This window comes from Macrobrachium rosenbergii, chromosome 24 (genome assembly GCF_040412425.1).
Source record: "Macrobrachium rosenbergii isolate ZJJX-2024 chromosome 24, ASM4041242v1, whole genome shotgun sequence".
NCBI classification, from domain to species: Eukaryota; Metazoa; Arthropoda; class Malacostraca; order Decapoda; family Palaemonidae; genus Macrobrachium; species Macrobrachium rosenbergii.
The window spans coordinates 23801534-23818735 of NC_089764.1; the positions used below are offsets into that span (position 1 = coordinate 23801534).

At 35.8% G+C, this 17202-nt stretch overlaps 1 protein-coding gene across 1 annotated transcript in view; it reads left to right on the plus strand.

The window, feature by feature from the left end:
* LOC136851932 (tyrosine-protein kinase Dnt-like) overlaps positions 1 to 17202 on the plus strand; it is a 58891-nt gene that overhangs the window by 40684 nt on the left and 1005 nt on the right. Inside the window, 8 exon segments of the mRNA XM_067126292.1 lie at positions 7986 to 8241; positions 10306 to 10489; positions 11099 to 11483; positions 11781 to 12067; positions 12732 to 12748; positions 12751 to 12865; positions 13941 to 14100; positions 15073 to 17202. The exon segment at positions 15073 to 17202 is cut by the window's right edge and continues 1005 nt beyond it. Of these exon segments, the coding sequence (XP_066982393.1) occupies positions 7986 to 8241; positions 10306 to 10489; positions 11099 to 11483; positions 11781 to 12067; positions 12732 to 12748; positions 12751 to 12865; positions 13941 to 14100; positions 15073 to 15321 (1653 nt within the window). The 3' untranslated portion in view covers positions 15322 to 17202.

Below are 17202 nucleotides of genomic sequence, written 5' to 3' on the forward strand. Positions count from 1 at the left end.
GTCCGCCCTCAGATCTTAAAAACTACCGAGGCCAGAGGGCTGCAAATTGGTATTTTGATCATCCACCCTTCAGTCATCAAACGTATCAAATTGCAGCCCTCTAGCCTCAGCAGTTTTTATTTTATATAAGGTTAAAGTTAGCCATAATCGTGTTTCTGGCAACGATATAGGGCAGGCCACCACCAGGCCGTAGTTAAAGTTTTACGGGCCGCGGCTCATACAGCAATATACCGAGACCACCGGTGTTTTCGGTGGCCTTGATTATACGATGCACAGAAAACTCGACTGCGCAGAAGAAACTTCGGCGCAATTTTTACTTGTTTATTTTGTGTCTCTATGAAAATATTTTAAGAGCAAAATCAGTTGTTATTATTGTAAAAGCAACTGTACGATAACAGCAATAGCTATTGTTTTACCGTCTGGTTTTAGATAAAATATTTACCGTCTGACGGTAAACAAAGAAGGCAAATAAAAGACACTACCGAACGTCAATCCACTACGAACCTCATTAATGATAATATTTGTTTGTAAAGTTATTAATCTCAAATATTTCTTATTCTCGTAGCAATCGTGGGTCGGGTTCGGGTATCGTCTCTTTAAAGGTGAGAGAGATTCTCCGTATGCTCTTAGAAGCCGTAACTTTCTCTAAACTTTGATTTCATTTCGGGAGAAAGTTATTCCTCTCATGAATCTGGCGATTTTACCCAATTTTTCTCCAGCGCCGTAATAAAGGAGTTCTAAATTGTTGCGAATTGAAATTATTGTTTTGAAAAATAGCAGTAGCGCGAGGCTGTGCCTTCTTTTGGTGCTTTGACTTTTGTTCTGTTATCACGGTATTGTCATGCACCATTTATATATATATATATATATATATATATATATATATATATATATATATATATATATATATATATATATATATATATATATATATATATATATATATATATATACACAGTATATATATATATATATATATATATATATATATATATATATATATATATATATATATATATATATATACATATACATACACACCTGTCCCCCCACTGGCTGACAGCCCAAGAAACAGATCAGCGCCTGCCTATAAGCCTATAGAGGCCCAGTAGGACTTTAACTTTTTAACTAAATATTTATATATATATATATATATATATATATATATATTTATATATGTGTGTGTCTGTATGTATATATATGTGTGTATATATATATTGTATATAATCAGTAAGCTACAAACGTCCTTTAATATCCAATTCGCTCTACCTCGGAAATAATATATTTTCATATATGTTACCGAAGGGGAATTTTTTAGTTGATATATGTATATATATAAAATATATGTATGTATTTGTATATATACATACATACACATATCGAAATCACACAGCGGTATAAGGTCTTGTGTTACCCTCACACACACACACACACACACACACACACACACACACACACACACACACACGTGAACGCATCCGCACACACGTGCAAAATTAATGAAGAGATTAGAGCGTCGTGAGCGTAATAAAAATGACGCACGAAAAAGACTTTGAGCCATGTTAAACTCCTAGTGTAAAAATCAAACAAAATATTTGAGGGACGTATGTGTTACGCTCCATTACTCCGGTCATTAATCACTCACGGAGAGGACACAAAAAGTATGGGGAAAGAGGAAGTAATGGGAGGAAGAGAGAGAGAGAGAGAGAGAGAGAGAGAGAGAGAGAGAGAGAGAGAGAGAATAGTTTTATTGTTGCGCCCAGTTTTACCGTGGCATTTCGTAATGGGAAAGAAATTGTATTGTTAATAACTACAATAGTATTATATGCTGATATACCACTTCTGTTATTGATGATATTGTAGCTCTTAATACGCTTATGTTTTCCAAATGTATATTACACTGTTCGTGTTCTTTGTGTAATTTGTAAGTCTGTGAGCTGACGTAATGTATATTTTTTTCACTGGAAAATTTAAATTGGAGAAACACACTCGTAAGAAAATCATTCCGACACGAGAATGAAACACGAAATCAACGTATCTCTTTACAGTTTCATCCACTGGTTGCAATACTGAAGTTTTAATCAGTCAGTCAATTTATTATGATTCCAAAGCTTACTTGGGAATTTCACTGTGCCTTGCGTCGAAAGTGTAACGAATATCTGAAATGATTTAATGATTAGTCAGGCCAACCACAATACAAGAGGTCGATGTTGATAGAATCAGATAGATAGTATTATTTTTTAATATATATATATATATATATATATATATATATATATATATATATATATATATATATATATATATATATATATATATATATATATATATATATATATATATATATATATATATAATTCATATATTTACTATAATTCATGTTTTTTCTGATAAACAAGGACACTGATATTCTTCTGGCCTTCTGTTGTCAGAACTCGAATAGCAATTAGGAAAGTGTAACTGGCATGAATTACTTCCCTTTTTTCCCCCCCACAAATAATTTAAAAGAAAGTTTTCCCCGTAAAACGCATCCCTCTTCCATCTGGTAACCCGCCCTCTACTTTTCTGAAAATAAAAGGGAAGGAAAAAATAGTCTTCCTCAAAAAAGGGGGGAGAAAGAAAAGAGTAAAAAAAAAACCCTTCTGGTGACCAGAAAAGAACGGATCCGCCTCGAAAGAAGAAGAAGAAAGAAGAAGAAGAAGAAGAAGAAGAAGATGAAGAAGGAGAAAACAGAGCCCAGGAAGTAAGTGAAGGCTGTGGAGCGTAGAAGGAAAAGGTGTGGCTCAAACATTATCAGCTTGGCACTACCACTTCACAGGGTTTGAGGTGGCACTTGTGGGCATGGGCATGTGTGTATGGGGGAAAGGGGCGGATGGAGGGGTGATGTCTCCCCCTCCACTGTGCCCATCACTTGTTATCTTGCTCCCATCTCCTCCCTAGCACGCGCATGCGTGGTATGAGTTCTGCTCCTCACACGTGGTCGTGAGGGGAGAAAATGGTGAGATTTAAAAGTGAATTGTAAAGTCATTAAGGTTTTTTGTTAAGGTTTTTTTATTCTCTCTTTTTCTTTGATTCTAACAAAGGAAACAATATACATATATATACGTAACACACACACACACACACATATATATATATATATATATATATATATATATATATATATATATATATATATATATATATATATATATATATATATATATTATATATATATATATATAAATATACTATATATATAAGAGAGAGAGAGAGAGAGAGAGAGAGAGAGAGAGAGAGAGAGAGAGAGAATAAAGTTATGTAGTACTTCTTATCAAGATTTACACTTTAATTTCTTGTGCATTCTTATCTAAAACGGTATTTATTATTGTCAGTTTTTGGTAATACCTAAATTTGACCGAGGATGAGTATAGTAATATTAATAACGATAATAATAATAATAATAATTATAATAATAATAATATCCGATGATAAGACTTTCAATTTGTATCCCAACCATTTACTTTGAAACGTTCACCTTACCCTAGTAACAATATTAATCTTATTTTAATTCCTTCGGAACATACTCGCGTGAGCTTATAATATTAAATGAAATAGTTGCGTTCATATATATGAAATAAATTCCCTGTGATTAAATGCATATGCTAAACATTTTAAGAAATATATATTTTCCTTCAACGAGTGCAAAGAATTATATTTAATCTGTCGTACAGGATTACAATGAATAACTAAAACATCATTTAATAGTTCAAGTGAATATTTGAAATACCGTCAGGTGTACTGGGAATTTCGAAAAGGAAAGGTATTACCGAGAGATTGAGCTTCATAAAGAATTACCCGTGATTGTGTGAATACTGAATGATTCATGTTGGATCTGAATAATCATCTTATTCAATATTTTACGCAGCTTTTGCAAGTATAATCAATGATGAAAAATTCATGTATAATCTTTGTTATAAGAAATGTAATAAAACCGGGTGATCTTTATAAGAAATGAACATTATTGTTCATACGATCCTATTATTATTATTATTATTATTATTATTATTATTATTATTATTATTATTATTATTATTCAGAAGATGAACCCCTATTCATATGGAACAAGCTCACAGGGGCCATTGACTTGAAATTCAAACTTCCTAAGAATGTATTCATTTGAAAGAAGTAACAGAAATTAATAAGAAATACAGAAAGGGGAGATCAGGTATTATAAAAGAAAAAAATCAGTTGACAAATTAATAAATAAATACTGTAGACAAAATTGTAAGCAAATTACTAGAATATAAGTATTTATTGACTCAACGTTTAATTATGAAGATGAGACAAAAGTAGCGGTCATCTGTTCTATAAAATTATGCAAAATGAAAGAAAACGAGTATCAAATCCGTCGAAGCTTCTTCGGCGCACTCGAGTTTTCTGTACAGCCGCTACAGCGCATACTCAAAGCCACCGAAAATGGATCTATCTTTTGGTGGTCTCGATGCAATGCTTATGAGCCGCCGCCCACGAAACTTTTAACCACGACCCGGTGGTGGCCTAGCGTATATCGTTGCAAGATGCAGAATTATGCTAACTTTAAGCTCAAATAAAATAATAACTACTGAGGCTAGAGGGACAGCAATTTGGTATGTTTGATGATTGGAGGGTGGATGATCAACATACCAATTTGCAGCCCTCTAGACTCAGTAGTTTTTAAGATCTTTAGGCGGGCAGAAAAGTGTGGACGGACAGACAAAGCCGGCACAATAGTTTTCTTGTCAGCAAACTAAAAGTTATAGATGAAGACGAACTTTTTTTTTTTTTTTTTTTTTTTTTTGATATGGACGTGAATATTTGTAACGCTATTCATGAGTGTTACAATTGTTAGATATAATTATAATCCAAGGTTTCTATGGATATCAGACAGCCACTCGTCATAGTAGATATTACATGTTATAATATCTATATGTAATATAACATGTTATATCTATATGGAATATAACATGATATAGGATCTATATGGCATATAATGACATGGAGGATACTTGGACACAATATTACGGCACTTTAGTCAACAACGGATATGACAACGCTTCACGTGAAACCATTTTTGATGTTGAAATGACGTTTTGTATTAAAATGGAAATATTATTGTTGCGTGGAATTACAGCAAATATATATTCAAAACATCCAAAAGGATTACAGTGAATATTTGAAACGTTATTTGGGATTTTCATGGATGGTGAAATTTCAGTTTGTTTAGCAATGTATTTGCGTACACACACACACACACACACACACACACACATATATATATATATATATTATATATAATATATTATATATATAATTATTTATTTATAAATGAATGAAAACCATAGCTTCGAATAGAGCAATGAGCCGTATGATTCTCAATTCACGATAGCGTCATCGAAAGGGTTTCCAAAATTTATTAAACCAGGAATTAGTGTGAATTTATTTAGGGACGAAACAAATTACTACCGCCCAGTGCAACAATGTCATATCGTGAGATTTCACAGCTGCTTAAAAAAAAAAAAACCTAGGTCCCAGCTGGCTCAGACCCGAAACGACTAATAAAAACAGAGGAAATGATACGTGAAAACAGGAAGCAGCACAACTCGCAATTAAATCTAACGAAGGGAAAAGAACCGAGGTAGTAAAGAAAGAGAAATGTAACAAGTACAGTACACGAACATTACGGCGCTGAAAGGCGAATGGATTCTCACACGCTTTCTTTCCTTACGATATTCATTTTACGTGACCAAACATAAAATAACTTCCTTTCTTCTTCTCCCCAGCGTTGCCACGGCTTTTGGCGTGGAATTTCCCCCCCAAATCCGACCCCTCGAAAGGTCCCCCGAAATTCTAGGAAAAAGGATCCCCAAGATTTCTCAAATTGTTTTGGTTTCTCCGTGTGCGGGGAATTTTCCCTTCACATTTCCCTAGATCCTATTGACATTTTCCCCAGATCTCAGTTCGGGCTTCATATGTACTGTAGAGCCTCAGCAACACTGCCATCTCCCGTCAGGGGTTAGGGGCGAGGCTATATAGGGGAAGAAGAGCCAATAGTGGGGAGAATACTTATATTCCTTCTCCCCAGGAGGTGTTTGGTTGAAGGGATCTCCAACCGTGGGGGGCTGTTGCCCCCCTTGTGCCTTTTCTAATGGGCAAGTGTGGGCGGAAGTGACGTGACAAGGGGCGTGTGGGAGATCGTTCGTTAATGTGACATTTGATCATTCTCTCCTTTCTTCCGATTTTTTTTTACTTCGCGTTTTTTTGATGGGTGTGCGTAGGGTGGGGATGGGGACGAGTTGAGGACGAGAACAGTGATTTCATCAAATTATATTTGTCTCTTGTGTAGTTAACATTTCGTATTTTGTTGACTGGAGTCTGTTGCTATAAATGCTATCGTATCTATGATATTTTTACATATATGAACTATTTAGTTAATGAGTTTATGATTTGTATACCGCTGAGTACCAAAGCTGATTGTTATATATTTGACAACATTTTTACTGAGCTATTAATTTTAATAACCAATGAAAAATCAAAACCAGGTAAATGAGCTGTTGATCCATAGAAATGTGCTCACACATGCACACATGCATATATATAAGCTGATTGTTATATATTTGATAATATTTTTTACTGAGCTATTAATTTTAATAACCAATGAAAATCAAAACCAGATAAATGAGATGTTGATCTATAGAAATGTGCTCACACATACACACACACACACACACACACATATATATATATATATATATATATATATATATATATATATATATATATATATATATATATAGATATATAGATATATTTATGTATTTACATATATATACATACATACATATATATATATATATATATATATATATATATATATATATATATATATATGTGTGTGTGTGTGTGTGTTATAAGTTAATTGCACCGAATTATCCCTTCTCATCTTCCATACCCTCATTAATAACCATATCCTGCCAATTCGCATATCATAAACGTCCCATAGACGCTGCCCCTCGAGTCGTTCTCGCACGGCTAAGCCCACCTGCATCTTTCAAAGCCCGCTAATAAGCGTAGCCATTAATCTAAGAGGCGAATGGGCCAAAGAGAAGCCAGGCGAATGGTTATAAATCAGTTTTATATCGCCCAAAGCCTCGTTGTGTATCCTAAGTTCCGATGAATTGGCCAATTCGTTTCAGAGGATGTCTTCGAAATGGCTGGCCCATTTGCGAAAGGCTTCGATAAACTCGACTGCGATTCCATAACTGTTAAAGAGTGTGAAGTGGTGTGAATTAAGGGATGTTTGATTGTTTGTAGATCCTTGAGAAAAGGTTTGCCATTCGAATGTTAAGTGATTTTAGAAAGGTGGCGTTTCTGTGGTAAGTCTCGTGTGACTGGCTCAGAGGAGTTGCAGTCGCAGGGTGAAAATCATCACAATAATTTCCGTTAGATTATATACAGCATTTTATATTTAATGTGCTTATGTGTTACTTATGTTTATATATATATATATATATATATATATATATATATATATATATATATATATATATATATATTTCTGTTATGAGTTCTATTATATTTCCGTATGTTTATGTTTTTACGACTTTCCAGGTGTAATAATAATAATAATAATAATAATAATAATAATAATAATAACACCAAACATTTCAGGAATACAGATCTTATGTTGAAACAAATTATACAGTATATATATGTACAGTACTATATATATATATATATATATATATATATATATATATATATATATATATATATATATATATATATATATATATATATATATATATGTGTGTGTGTGTGTGTGTGTGTGTGTATACATGTATTGTATATATATATGTTATACATATATGCACATACATGCATACATACATACATACACAATGTTCCTCATTGTTCACATACAAACCCCAGCCCTTCTTTCATGACATCTTCTTCTTCTTCTTCAGGTGCTTTACAACCTAGACATCTGGGTGAACGACACGGAGGACCCCGGCATGCGTCCAGCGATGGCAGCGCCCTCCGTGAACGTCTCCCTGACGGGGACGGTGCCCTTGGAACCGGAGACCTTCCGACTCGACCTGCCCTGCACGGGGAGTCGGAGCGCCGAGGTCGACGTCACGATGAACATCAACGTCACTTCCCCTCGACCCAAGCAGCCTCCGACGGTCCTCTACTTCAAGAGGCGCAAGATCTGTCTCGAAGGTCTGCTGTTCGTCTTTTGTTTTGCTACTTGTTTTTTTTTTTTTTTTTTGTTATTTGCATTTGTTTGTTCATTTAGAGTTTATGTTTTTTTTATAATTTATTGTTGTGTGTGAATTATTTTTGTTTTTGTTTATTTATTTGATACAATTTACGTTGTTTTCTGCAGCTTGTTTTTTTGTTTCTTTTTTTTGGGGGGAGTTTATTTAGAGTTCAACATGATAGTTTATTTGTTATGTGTTTATTTTTTGTTCTTGTTTATTCATTTGGTGCTTGCCGTGTTTATACGGTAGTTTTTGCAATTTGTTTTTCGTGTTTTTGTTCTGGCTCTTTTCATTTGTTTGTTTATTTTGAGTTTATGATGATTATTTCTTATGTGGTTATTTTTTTGTTCTTGTTTATTTATTTAAGGCTTGCTATATTTAATACACTATATCTTGTAATGTTTGCTCTTTGTTACTGTTCTCGCTTTATTTATTTGTTTGCGTATTCGGAGGTTGTAATGATAATTTGTTTGGTATCCATGTTAATTTTTTTTTTCATGTTTATTCATTTCGTGCTTGCCTTCGATAGTGTGCGATTGCTTTTGCAGTTTGTTATCCGTGCCTGTGTTCTGGCTCTCTTTATTATTTGTTTAATTGGAATTTATGTTGATAATTTATTTGTTACCTGTGATTGTTTTTTATTTGTTTACTCTTCATTTGCTGTTCGTTCGTTTGTGAAGTTTTAGTTTTCTGTAAAAGCGAACTATTGTGCCGGCTTTGTCTGTCCGTCCGCAATTTATTCTGTCCGCAGTTTTTCTGTCTGCATTTTGTTCTGTCCTCAGTTTTTCTCTCCGCCCTCAGTCTTAAAAAACTACTGAGGCTAGAGGACTGCAAATTAGTATGTTGATCATCCACCCTTCAGTCATCAAACATGCCAGATAGCAGCCCTCTAGCCTCAGTAGTTTTTATTCTATTTAAAGTTAAAGTTAGCCATAATCGTGCATCTGGCAACAACGAAGTAGGGTAGGCCAACACCGGGCCGCGGTTAAAGATTCATGGACCGCGGCTCATACAGCATTATACCGAGACCACCGAAAGATAGATCTGTTTTCAGTGGCCTTGATTTTACGCTGTACAGTGGCCTTGATTATACACTGTACAGAAAACTCGATTCCGCTGAAGAAACATCGGCGCATTTTTTACTAGTTTATTTGTTGTGAAGTTTTCTGTTCATTTCTTAAATTTTGTAAAATCGCCTTCTATGCCTTTTCAAAGTCTGATTTGTTTGTTTTCGTAACTTTGTTGCAAGCTGCTTGCTATCAAGCAGGTGATTAAATCTGAATATTATAAATTGACCTATCTCTGTTCGTTATCTGCATTCATTCAGAATAGCCAGTAAATTGAAAAGGGTGATTTAATATTGTTCCCGATTTTGATTTTAATATGTAAATAGAAATATATAAATCTATGCAGTGATGTTCAGGCAACAATTGTATAACAGTTACTCGTTAATACGTTAATTGTTGTATAATATATCTCTCTCTTGATGAAGATGAATATTTTAATCATGTGCTCCAACATTTCGTTCTCATAATAACTTTATAACGTATTGAATAATGGAACGATATATACATACATACACACACACACACACATATATATATATATATATATATTTAATATGATATATATACTATATATATATATAAATATATATATATATATATATATATATATATATATATATATATATATATATTTTGTTTTGAACAGTTTGAGCATAATACTAGTAAATTCAGAATTAATTTAATTCCTGGTAGACGTAGAGAAGTCTCAGGTTATTGTATGGTATTTACAGACTGTTAAATTGTTTCTGTTTATGTTAAATTAACCGGAAACAGATCTGAAAATTAATTAACTAAAATAATGGTAGTTGTTCTGGGAATAATAATCGTCATTGCCCTTCTGGATTAAAGGTCATACATCAGGGATTAGATACTGATTTATCGGTTTATCCGACGGTTCAATGATTTCATTAAAGGTCGCTATCCAACGACATTTTTTTTTATTTGTTGTCGCTCAGGTCAATCAGCTGAGATGTACTCGCCGCACCTGGGTCCCTTGGGCGACCACGGCGACAGCCTACCTGTGTTCTACTACATCGTCTCCGTCCTAGCAGGGATCACCCTGGTCGTTACGGTCATCGTCGGCGTCGCCTTCTTCAGGAGAAGAAAATTGAAAAGGGATACCGATCACAGAATCCTCGGGTAAGATGCGATGCCTTTTGGCGATTGTTCATGAGTAAATGAGCTGACATTTTTCGGATATCCTCTCTCTCTCTCTCTCTCTCTCTCTCTCTCTCTCTCTCTCTCTCTCTCTCTCTCTCTCTCTCTCTCTCTCTCTCTCTCTCTCTCTCTGCACAAAGCCAGTGAGCTTCCCTTCGATTCTGCTACAGGAAAGGATAGGAATGGTTTGGGAAAGGTTTTATATATATATATGTATATATATATATATATATATATATATATATATATATATATATATGCATATATATATACATATATACATATAGAATATGCATCTTTGGCTTGAACAGTGATTTTGCAAGTGGTCGTCAGTAGACTGGTGTGGATCACAGTTGGGACTGAGTTAGAAAGACAGAAAGAAAAAATAAAATACAGACTTGACTGAGTACGCTATGAAAATGTATATCATCATATAAGAGCAATTAAGAAGGTTGTCCTCAGAGAGTAACTCTTATCAAAAAAGGAGTGAACCATTCATCTAACATAGAATAATCTCTCTCTCTCTCTCTCTCTCTCTCTCTTCCCCATTGCCAATAATTAATTATTGTGTTTTTACCCACCACTTCGCAGCATCAGCGCACCCCCTCCCCCTGTCAAGACAGGGACTCTGACAGACTCCACCCTCCTCCGACCACCCGCCTCAATCAACAACACTTACACTCTGCCTTCCTCCCTCACCAACTCCTACGCCTCCATCCGGAAGCTCAACACGCCCATCTCACCCATGACGCCCACGCCAGCCCACACCACTTACGCCACGCCCCAGCCCTACGCCTCGACCACAGTCACCCTCACTCCTTGCAGCCGGGATACCGTTGGAAGTAGGGATACTTGCAACTCCAGCAGAGATACAGGCACGAGAGATACCTGTAAGTCTTCGAACACCCTCAACCGCTCGGAGGTCATAGTAGATCCTTCTGCAGCGGAGCTTCAGGAGAGGTTCAGGCAGATGGAGGTAAGAGAATTGCGTGTCTTTGTGCTTGAGTGATAAGCGGGATGTGTTTATTCAGTGTGGTCAGATGTCCGTGCGTTTCGTTTTTACGTTTGCGTGCAAGTATATATAGACAGATAGACACTCATTTCTAATGTGTTTCGGATACAATTAAAATTCAACCGTTCTATAGACAATGGACGCATAGAATACATTTTCCTTAATAAGTAATCTGTATAACCAAGTTCACATAACTGTTCTTTTAATTAACTATTATGTGTTATTTCGTTTCTCTACTATTTCGTCGTCTCTCTCCGTCAGGTGGAACGCCCGAGAGTGCGTTTGACGGCGGTGGTGCAGGAGGGCTCCTTCGGCCGCGTCTTCCGCGGCTGGATCCAGCGCGACCACCCGGAACAAGATCAACAGGTCCTGATCAAGACGGTGACGGAGGGCGCCCCTCACGACGAGCTGGTCCTCCTCTACCGGGAGGGGACTCACCTCTTCAACCTGTACCACCGAAATGTCCTGACGATGGTGGGGATATCCTTCGCCAACAACTCGTCGCCTTTTCTAATCTATCCTTTCCACGGATACCAGAATCTCAAAAAGTACGTTTTTTTTTAATAAGCCTTTGTTCATTTATATATAACAAATAAAAAAAGATCTTGTGCTGTCAGTGTTTGACAGGAGCTTCAGGAGCCAAATTGATTGAGTTGCTTTTCCTCATTATATATATATATATATATATATATATATATATATATATATATATATATATATATATATATATATATATATATGTGTATATTTTACCTGAAGCCACTCAGAAAGTTCAAAATGAAACGACGAGTTCCAAGTACTTTCTTCGGGGACAAAAGTGTTAAAAATACACGAAAGTACTTGGCACTCTGTCGTTTCATTTCGAACTTTCCCAGCGGCTTCAGCTAGTATACTCATTTCTGTGATTTCTTAGTGTGTATATGTGTATATATACTGTATATATATATATATATATATATATATATATATATATATATATATATATATATATATATATATATATATATATATATATATATATATATATATATATATATATATACTATTTAGGTATGTAGTGTAGAGCAAATGCCTGAAGTAGCCTCAGTGTTATCAAACAGGTCTCACTCTCAGCCTATAATACTTCCATTTTCAATGCACGGGAACTTCAATCTCTCCTCCACCTCAGCAGAATTCGTACAATAACTTTAAAGCTCTCGTCTTTAATTCCAGGTACCTTCAAGAGCATCGAGGGGTCACTTAAGAGCTCCTGAGCTCGTGGAGTTAGCAGTCCAGGCGGCCCAAGGGCTTTCGTTCCTCCACACGGCAAACGTGTTGCACGGCGACATAGCCGCAAGGAACTGCGTGTAAGTTTTAGTTTTCTGTAAAAGAAAACTATTGTGCCGGCTTTGTCTGTCAGTCCGCACTTTTTCTGTCCGCCCTCAGATCTCTAAAACTTCTGAGGCTAAAGGGCTGCAAATTGGTATGTTGATCATCCACCCTCCAATTATCAAACATACCAAATTGCAGTCCTCTAGCTTCAGTAGTTTTTATTTTATTTAAGGTTAAAGTTAACCATAATCTTGCTTCTGGCAACGATATAGGATAGGCCACCACCAGGCCATGGTTAAAGGTTCATGGGGTGCGGCTCATGCAGCATTATACTGAGGCCACCGAAAGATAGATCTATTTTCGGTGGCCTTGATAATACGCTGTAGCGGTTGTGTAGAAAACTTGATTGCGACGAAGATTTTTCACGAGTTTATTCTTGTTACAGAGAGTTTTGGTGATTACTGTGAGAAATCTTTTTAAAATAAACTCTGCAATTAGAAATATCGTGTAGGGTATGAAACGCCTTTTAGTGGGTCAAAAAAAAAACGCGTAACCAGATTAATTACATCACTTGTTGTGTGTACAGGTATGTACGTATATACTGTACATAATTATTTATTGCTTAAGACAAGTTTCTTTTCAACAGCTAAAGAAAACGTATGTTATTATTATCCATTCGCAAAACGAGCTTTTTTTCAGTAACTAAGAAACGAGGGGTAGGTTCCTTAATTTTATCATCTGTCGTATATGTTTGAATGTATATTTACCAATTTCGCAATACAGACTTTCTTTTCAGTAGTAAAAAAAAAGATGGCTGATTTCCATAAGCCCGCTTCTCTTGTGTATGTATGTGTGTATGTAATTGCTTATTGCATAAGAGAAGCTTCCTCTTCAGTAGCCAAGAAAAGAGGGGTATTCCTTAATTTCATATAATATGTACTGTATGTATCTTAGTGCGTAGGACAAGCATTCTTTTCAGTAGCTAAAAAATGTGGGTTATCTTCTGAATTCCATCATCTGTTTTGTATATATGTGCCTATGTATATGTATATATTTACGTATTGCACAATAAATTCTTATTTTTCCTCTTTTTCTTCTTCTTCCTCCCAGCGTGAGCGAGAAGCTGCAGCTGCGCATCACGGACGCGGCTTTGTCACGTGACCTCTTCCCCTCCGATTACGAAAGCGTCGAGCACGAGACTCCGAGACCCATCAAGTGGATGTCCTACGAAACGATAAACGAAAACGTCATCTCCTCCGCCAGTGACGTGGTGAGTTCTGCAAGGCGGTACTACTGCCCTAAAATGGAAGGCTGCAGTATCTGCAACAATACGAAACTGAGAAAATTGGTAGATACTCCCTTGCCTTACTGCTGATTTTGCAGATACTGCAAATGGGTTCCCCCTAAATATTCGTGGAAAGCATTGAAGAATCATTTGAAACTGCAGTAACTTGTCTATTAGTGTTTCACGAGCTCAATAGGTGGCATATTTCAATTTCGAAAATTTTGCAGATACTGCAGTTTTACATTTCAGGGCAGACTAGAGATCTTGATTATCCGTTCTTTCATAAAGCATTTCTGTTTTGTTTTCGTAACCAGATGTGGGAGATTTTTTTTTTTTTAGCATTTAAGTGTATTGCAAATTGTCTTTAACGTCTCTCAGAACGATTTTCAAGTGGATTTCTTGTGCCTTGATGGATTATGTTGTAATAGTATATCCTAAATTCGACTGGTCCCGAGATGGTTTCAGCTTGTGTTTCATGGATAAGGATATTTGATTCTGATGTCGTAGTTATAAATATTTATATATATATATTTAAATGAGTCCAATTTCCACTTGTGAGTTAATGGGATATGGATGAGAAAATTGGTAAAGGATCAGGCGAAATTATCTAAATCCTTAATCCTTGTGATATATTCACCATTTGTGGCAAATGTGTAAGCTGCCCTTGATTTTAAGATCAATAAGGAATGTCGTGTTGGCTGTTTGTGGCATGGCCATTAGAAAAGATAAGACAAAAAAAAAAAAGAATTGGTAATTATGTAATAGTTCCCCAAGGACCCGCTTACCACCCTCCCCTGCTCTCTCTCACTTGGGTTGCGATTTAACTTTATGTTAATTTCGTTTTTATAAGGGTTAAATACTCTCTGTTTTAAACGTGCTTATGATTTGCCCCGTTTGCTGAACTGCAGTAACATGGGAACGCTATTTAATCACTAGCATCACCTTCGTCTCTTTCAGTGGTCCTACGGCGTATTGGTGTGGGAACTAACGACCTTAGCGCAGCAGCCGTACGTCGAAGTGGCAGCCTGCGAGATGGGCGAGTACCTGCGGGATGGGTACAGATTGGCACAGCCTCTGAACTGCCCGGACGACCTGTACAAGGTCATGGCGTTCTGCTGGGCCATCCACCCGAAGGACAGGCCTCACGCGAAGCTCATTTTGGACTACATCGCCGCTTTTCATAAACAGCTGAACACCTTCATATGATATAAGGAGAAGAAGGGCACGGACACGAAGGACAAGACTGGGAAGAAGGGCAAAGGTGCCGAGCCTGAAGTGAAGTTCGTCCAGGAGTGCAAAGAAAAGTGTCCTGAGAAGGAATTCGACGTCAGGATAGTAGAGGAAGTGGGGACGAAAAAGAGAGCTAGCAAGGAAATCAAAGAGAGTGGGACGAAGGATAAGCCTAAGGTTAAGAAGTAAGAAGTGAAGATTGAAATGAGAAGATATAGAAAGATCGTTAAGCTACAGTGAGTTATGAGCTGTAAAGGGTTTTACTGAGATACAAAGACTTGTGTAAACGTGAGCCAGTTAATGAAGAAATGTGTAAAAAGAAACAAAAAGAAAGAAAGACTTTAATTTAAAATAAGTAAGTTCTGAACTTACCTGAAAATACCTCTGAAATACCCATTCACGTCTATTCAACATCAAGGTGCTATAGTATAAAACAAAGATATTTCATACTTCATGTCTATTTCCTTGAGTAGATTTCACTGGAAAAACCACCTTTTCTCCAGAGGTTTTCCACTTCCATATTAACTCTGACACAAGTGTTTCACATAAAGCTCTTGACTGTATTGCCGTCAAAACCTCTACTGGTCACCTACAGTTAAGTTAGTGTGATCTTATTTCTCCTTAGATTAAAAAGCAAGAAACATGTATATATATTCACAAACATTAAGATGCAAATTTTTCTTAATATCCAATTAGACAGCCGAATGGTAAAATGCCGTCACTGTTGTCATCGGTTCGCACTGCTTGGAGTTCGAGTCTCGCGGTGACGGATCGGTCTTCATCACTTAATAAAACCCCTGAATCATTTTGCAATCTCGATACTTCACTCTTCTTCTCCGTCATGTGAACAACACTCAGAGTCCTGCTCAACTTAGAAATACAAGAAGCTAACACGATGATAATTCGTTACCACAAGGTAGCTATAAATGTAAATGATAAGAATGTGGATTTACATTCAATCCAGATTTAACCTGTTCAGTTTAGGAACCCAGTTCTTCTGTGTATATACTTCGTGTCATTTTCCAGTTCCCAGAAAGAAGAAGAAGAAGAAAAAAAAAACTAGTCACGTAGCTTTCATACATACGAAAGTCTGGTCAGCTTTTGTACAAATATAATCAAAGTAGTTTTGATACCGTGCGTAGGGCTCTATATAAATACATATAGAGCCCTTCTATATATATACGTATATGTATGTCTCTTTCCGTACTGTTTTCTATCCAGAAGATTTTGCTTGGCTTGTTATGTAGGTTTAACTATGACAGAAAACTTTTCTTTTTTGTAAAAAGGACATGAATATTAATTAGATTCCAGACGTTGGGGTCTCGAGCAGGTACCCATACCTGATCAGATAAACTTGTAAATACCGTTTCCTTCGGATATTGGTCGATTTTGTAAAAGGAAATAATATAGTTTTATTTATAGATTCCGGACATTGAAATTCTAAATGCTGTTTATGCGAAATATATAAATGCAAGTACTGAAGACTTCAGGTAAGAGCAGTTTTATAAATAAAAAAGAAATGAATTCCAGTTAATGAACTATTGAATAGGTGAGATTGTTGAAGTGAGTAAATGTGAAAAAATTTTTTTATATGAATATTCTAGGCAATGTTATTTTCTCACCTAATGGGTTATAATTACAGATCTAGAGACTTCAGATTATAGAGTATTTAAATAAATAAATATGTCCTTATGTGATAGGATTCAGAAGCTATATCAACAAGCAATGAAGAATGTAGGGATTGAATTAGAGTAACGTATTGCTTGTACCGAATAATTAATAATTATCGAGAACTTTAAAAAAATATCATGTGCATCATAAGGAATAACACTGAAGACTTCAGCTACTTGACCGTTT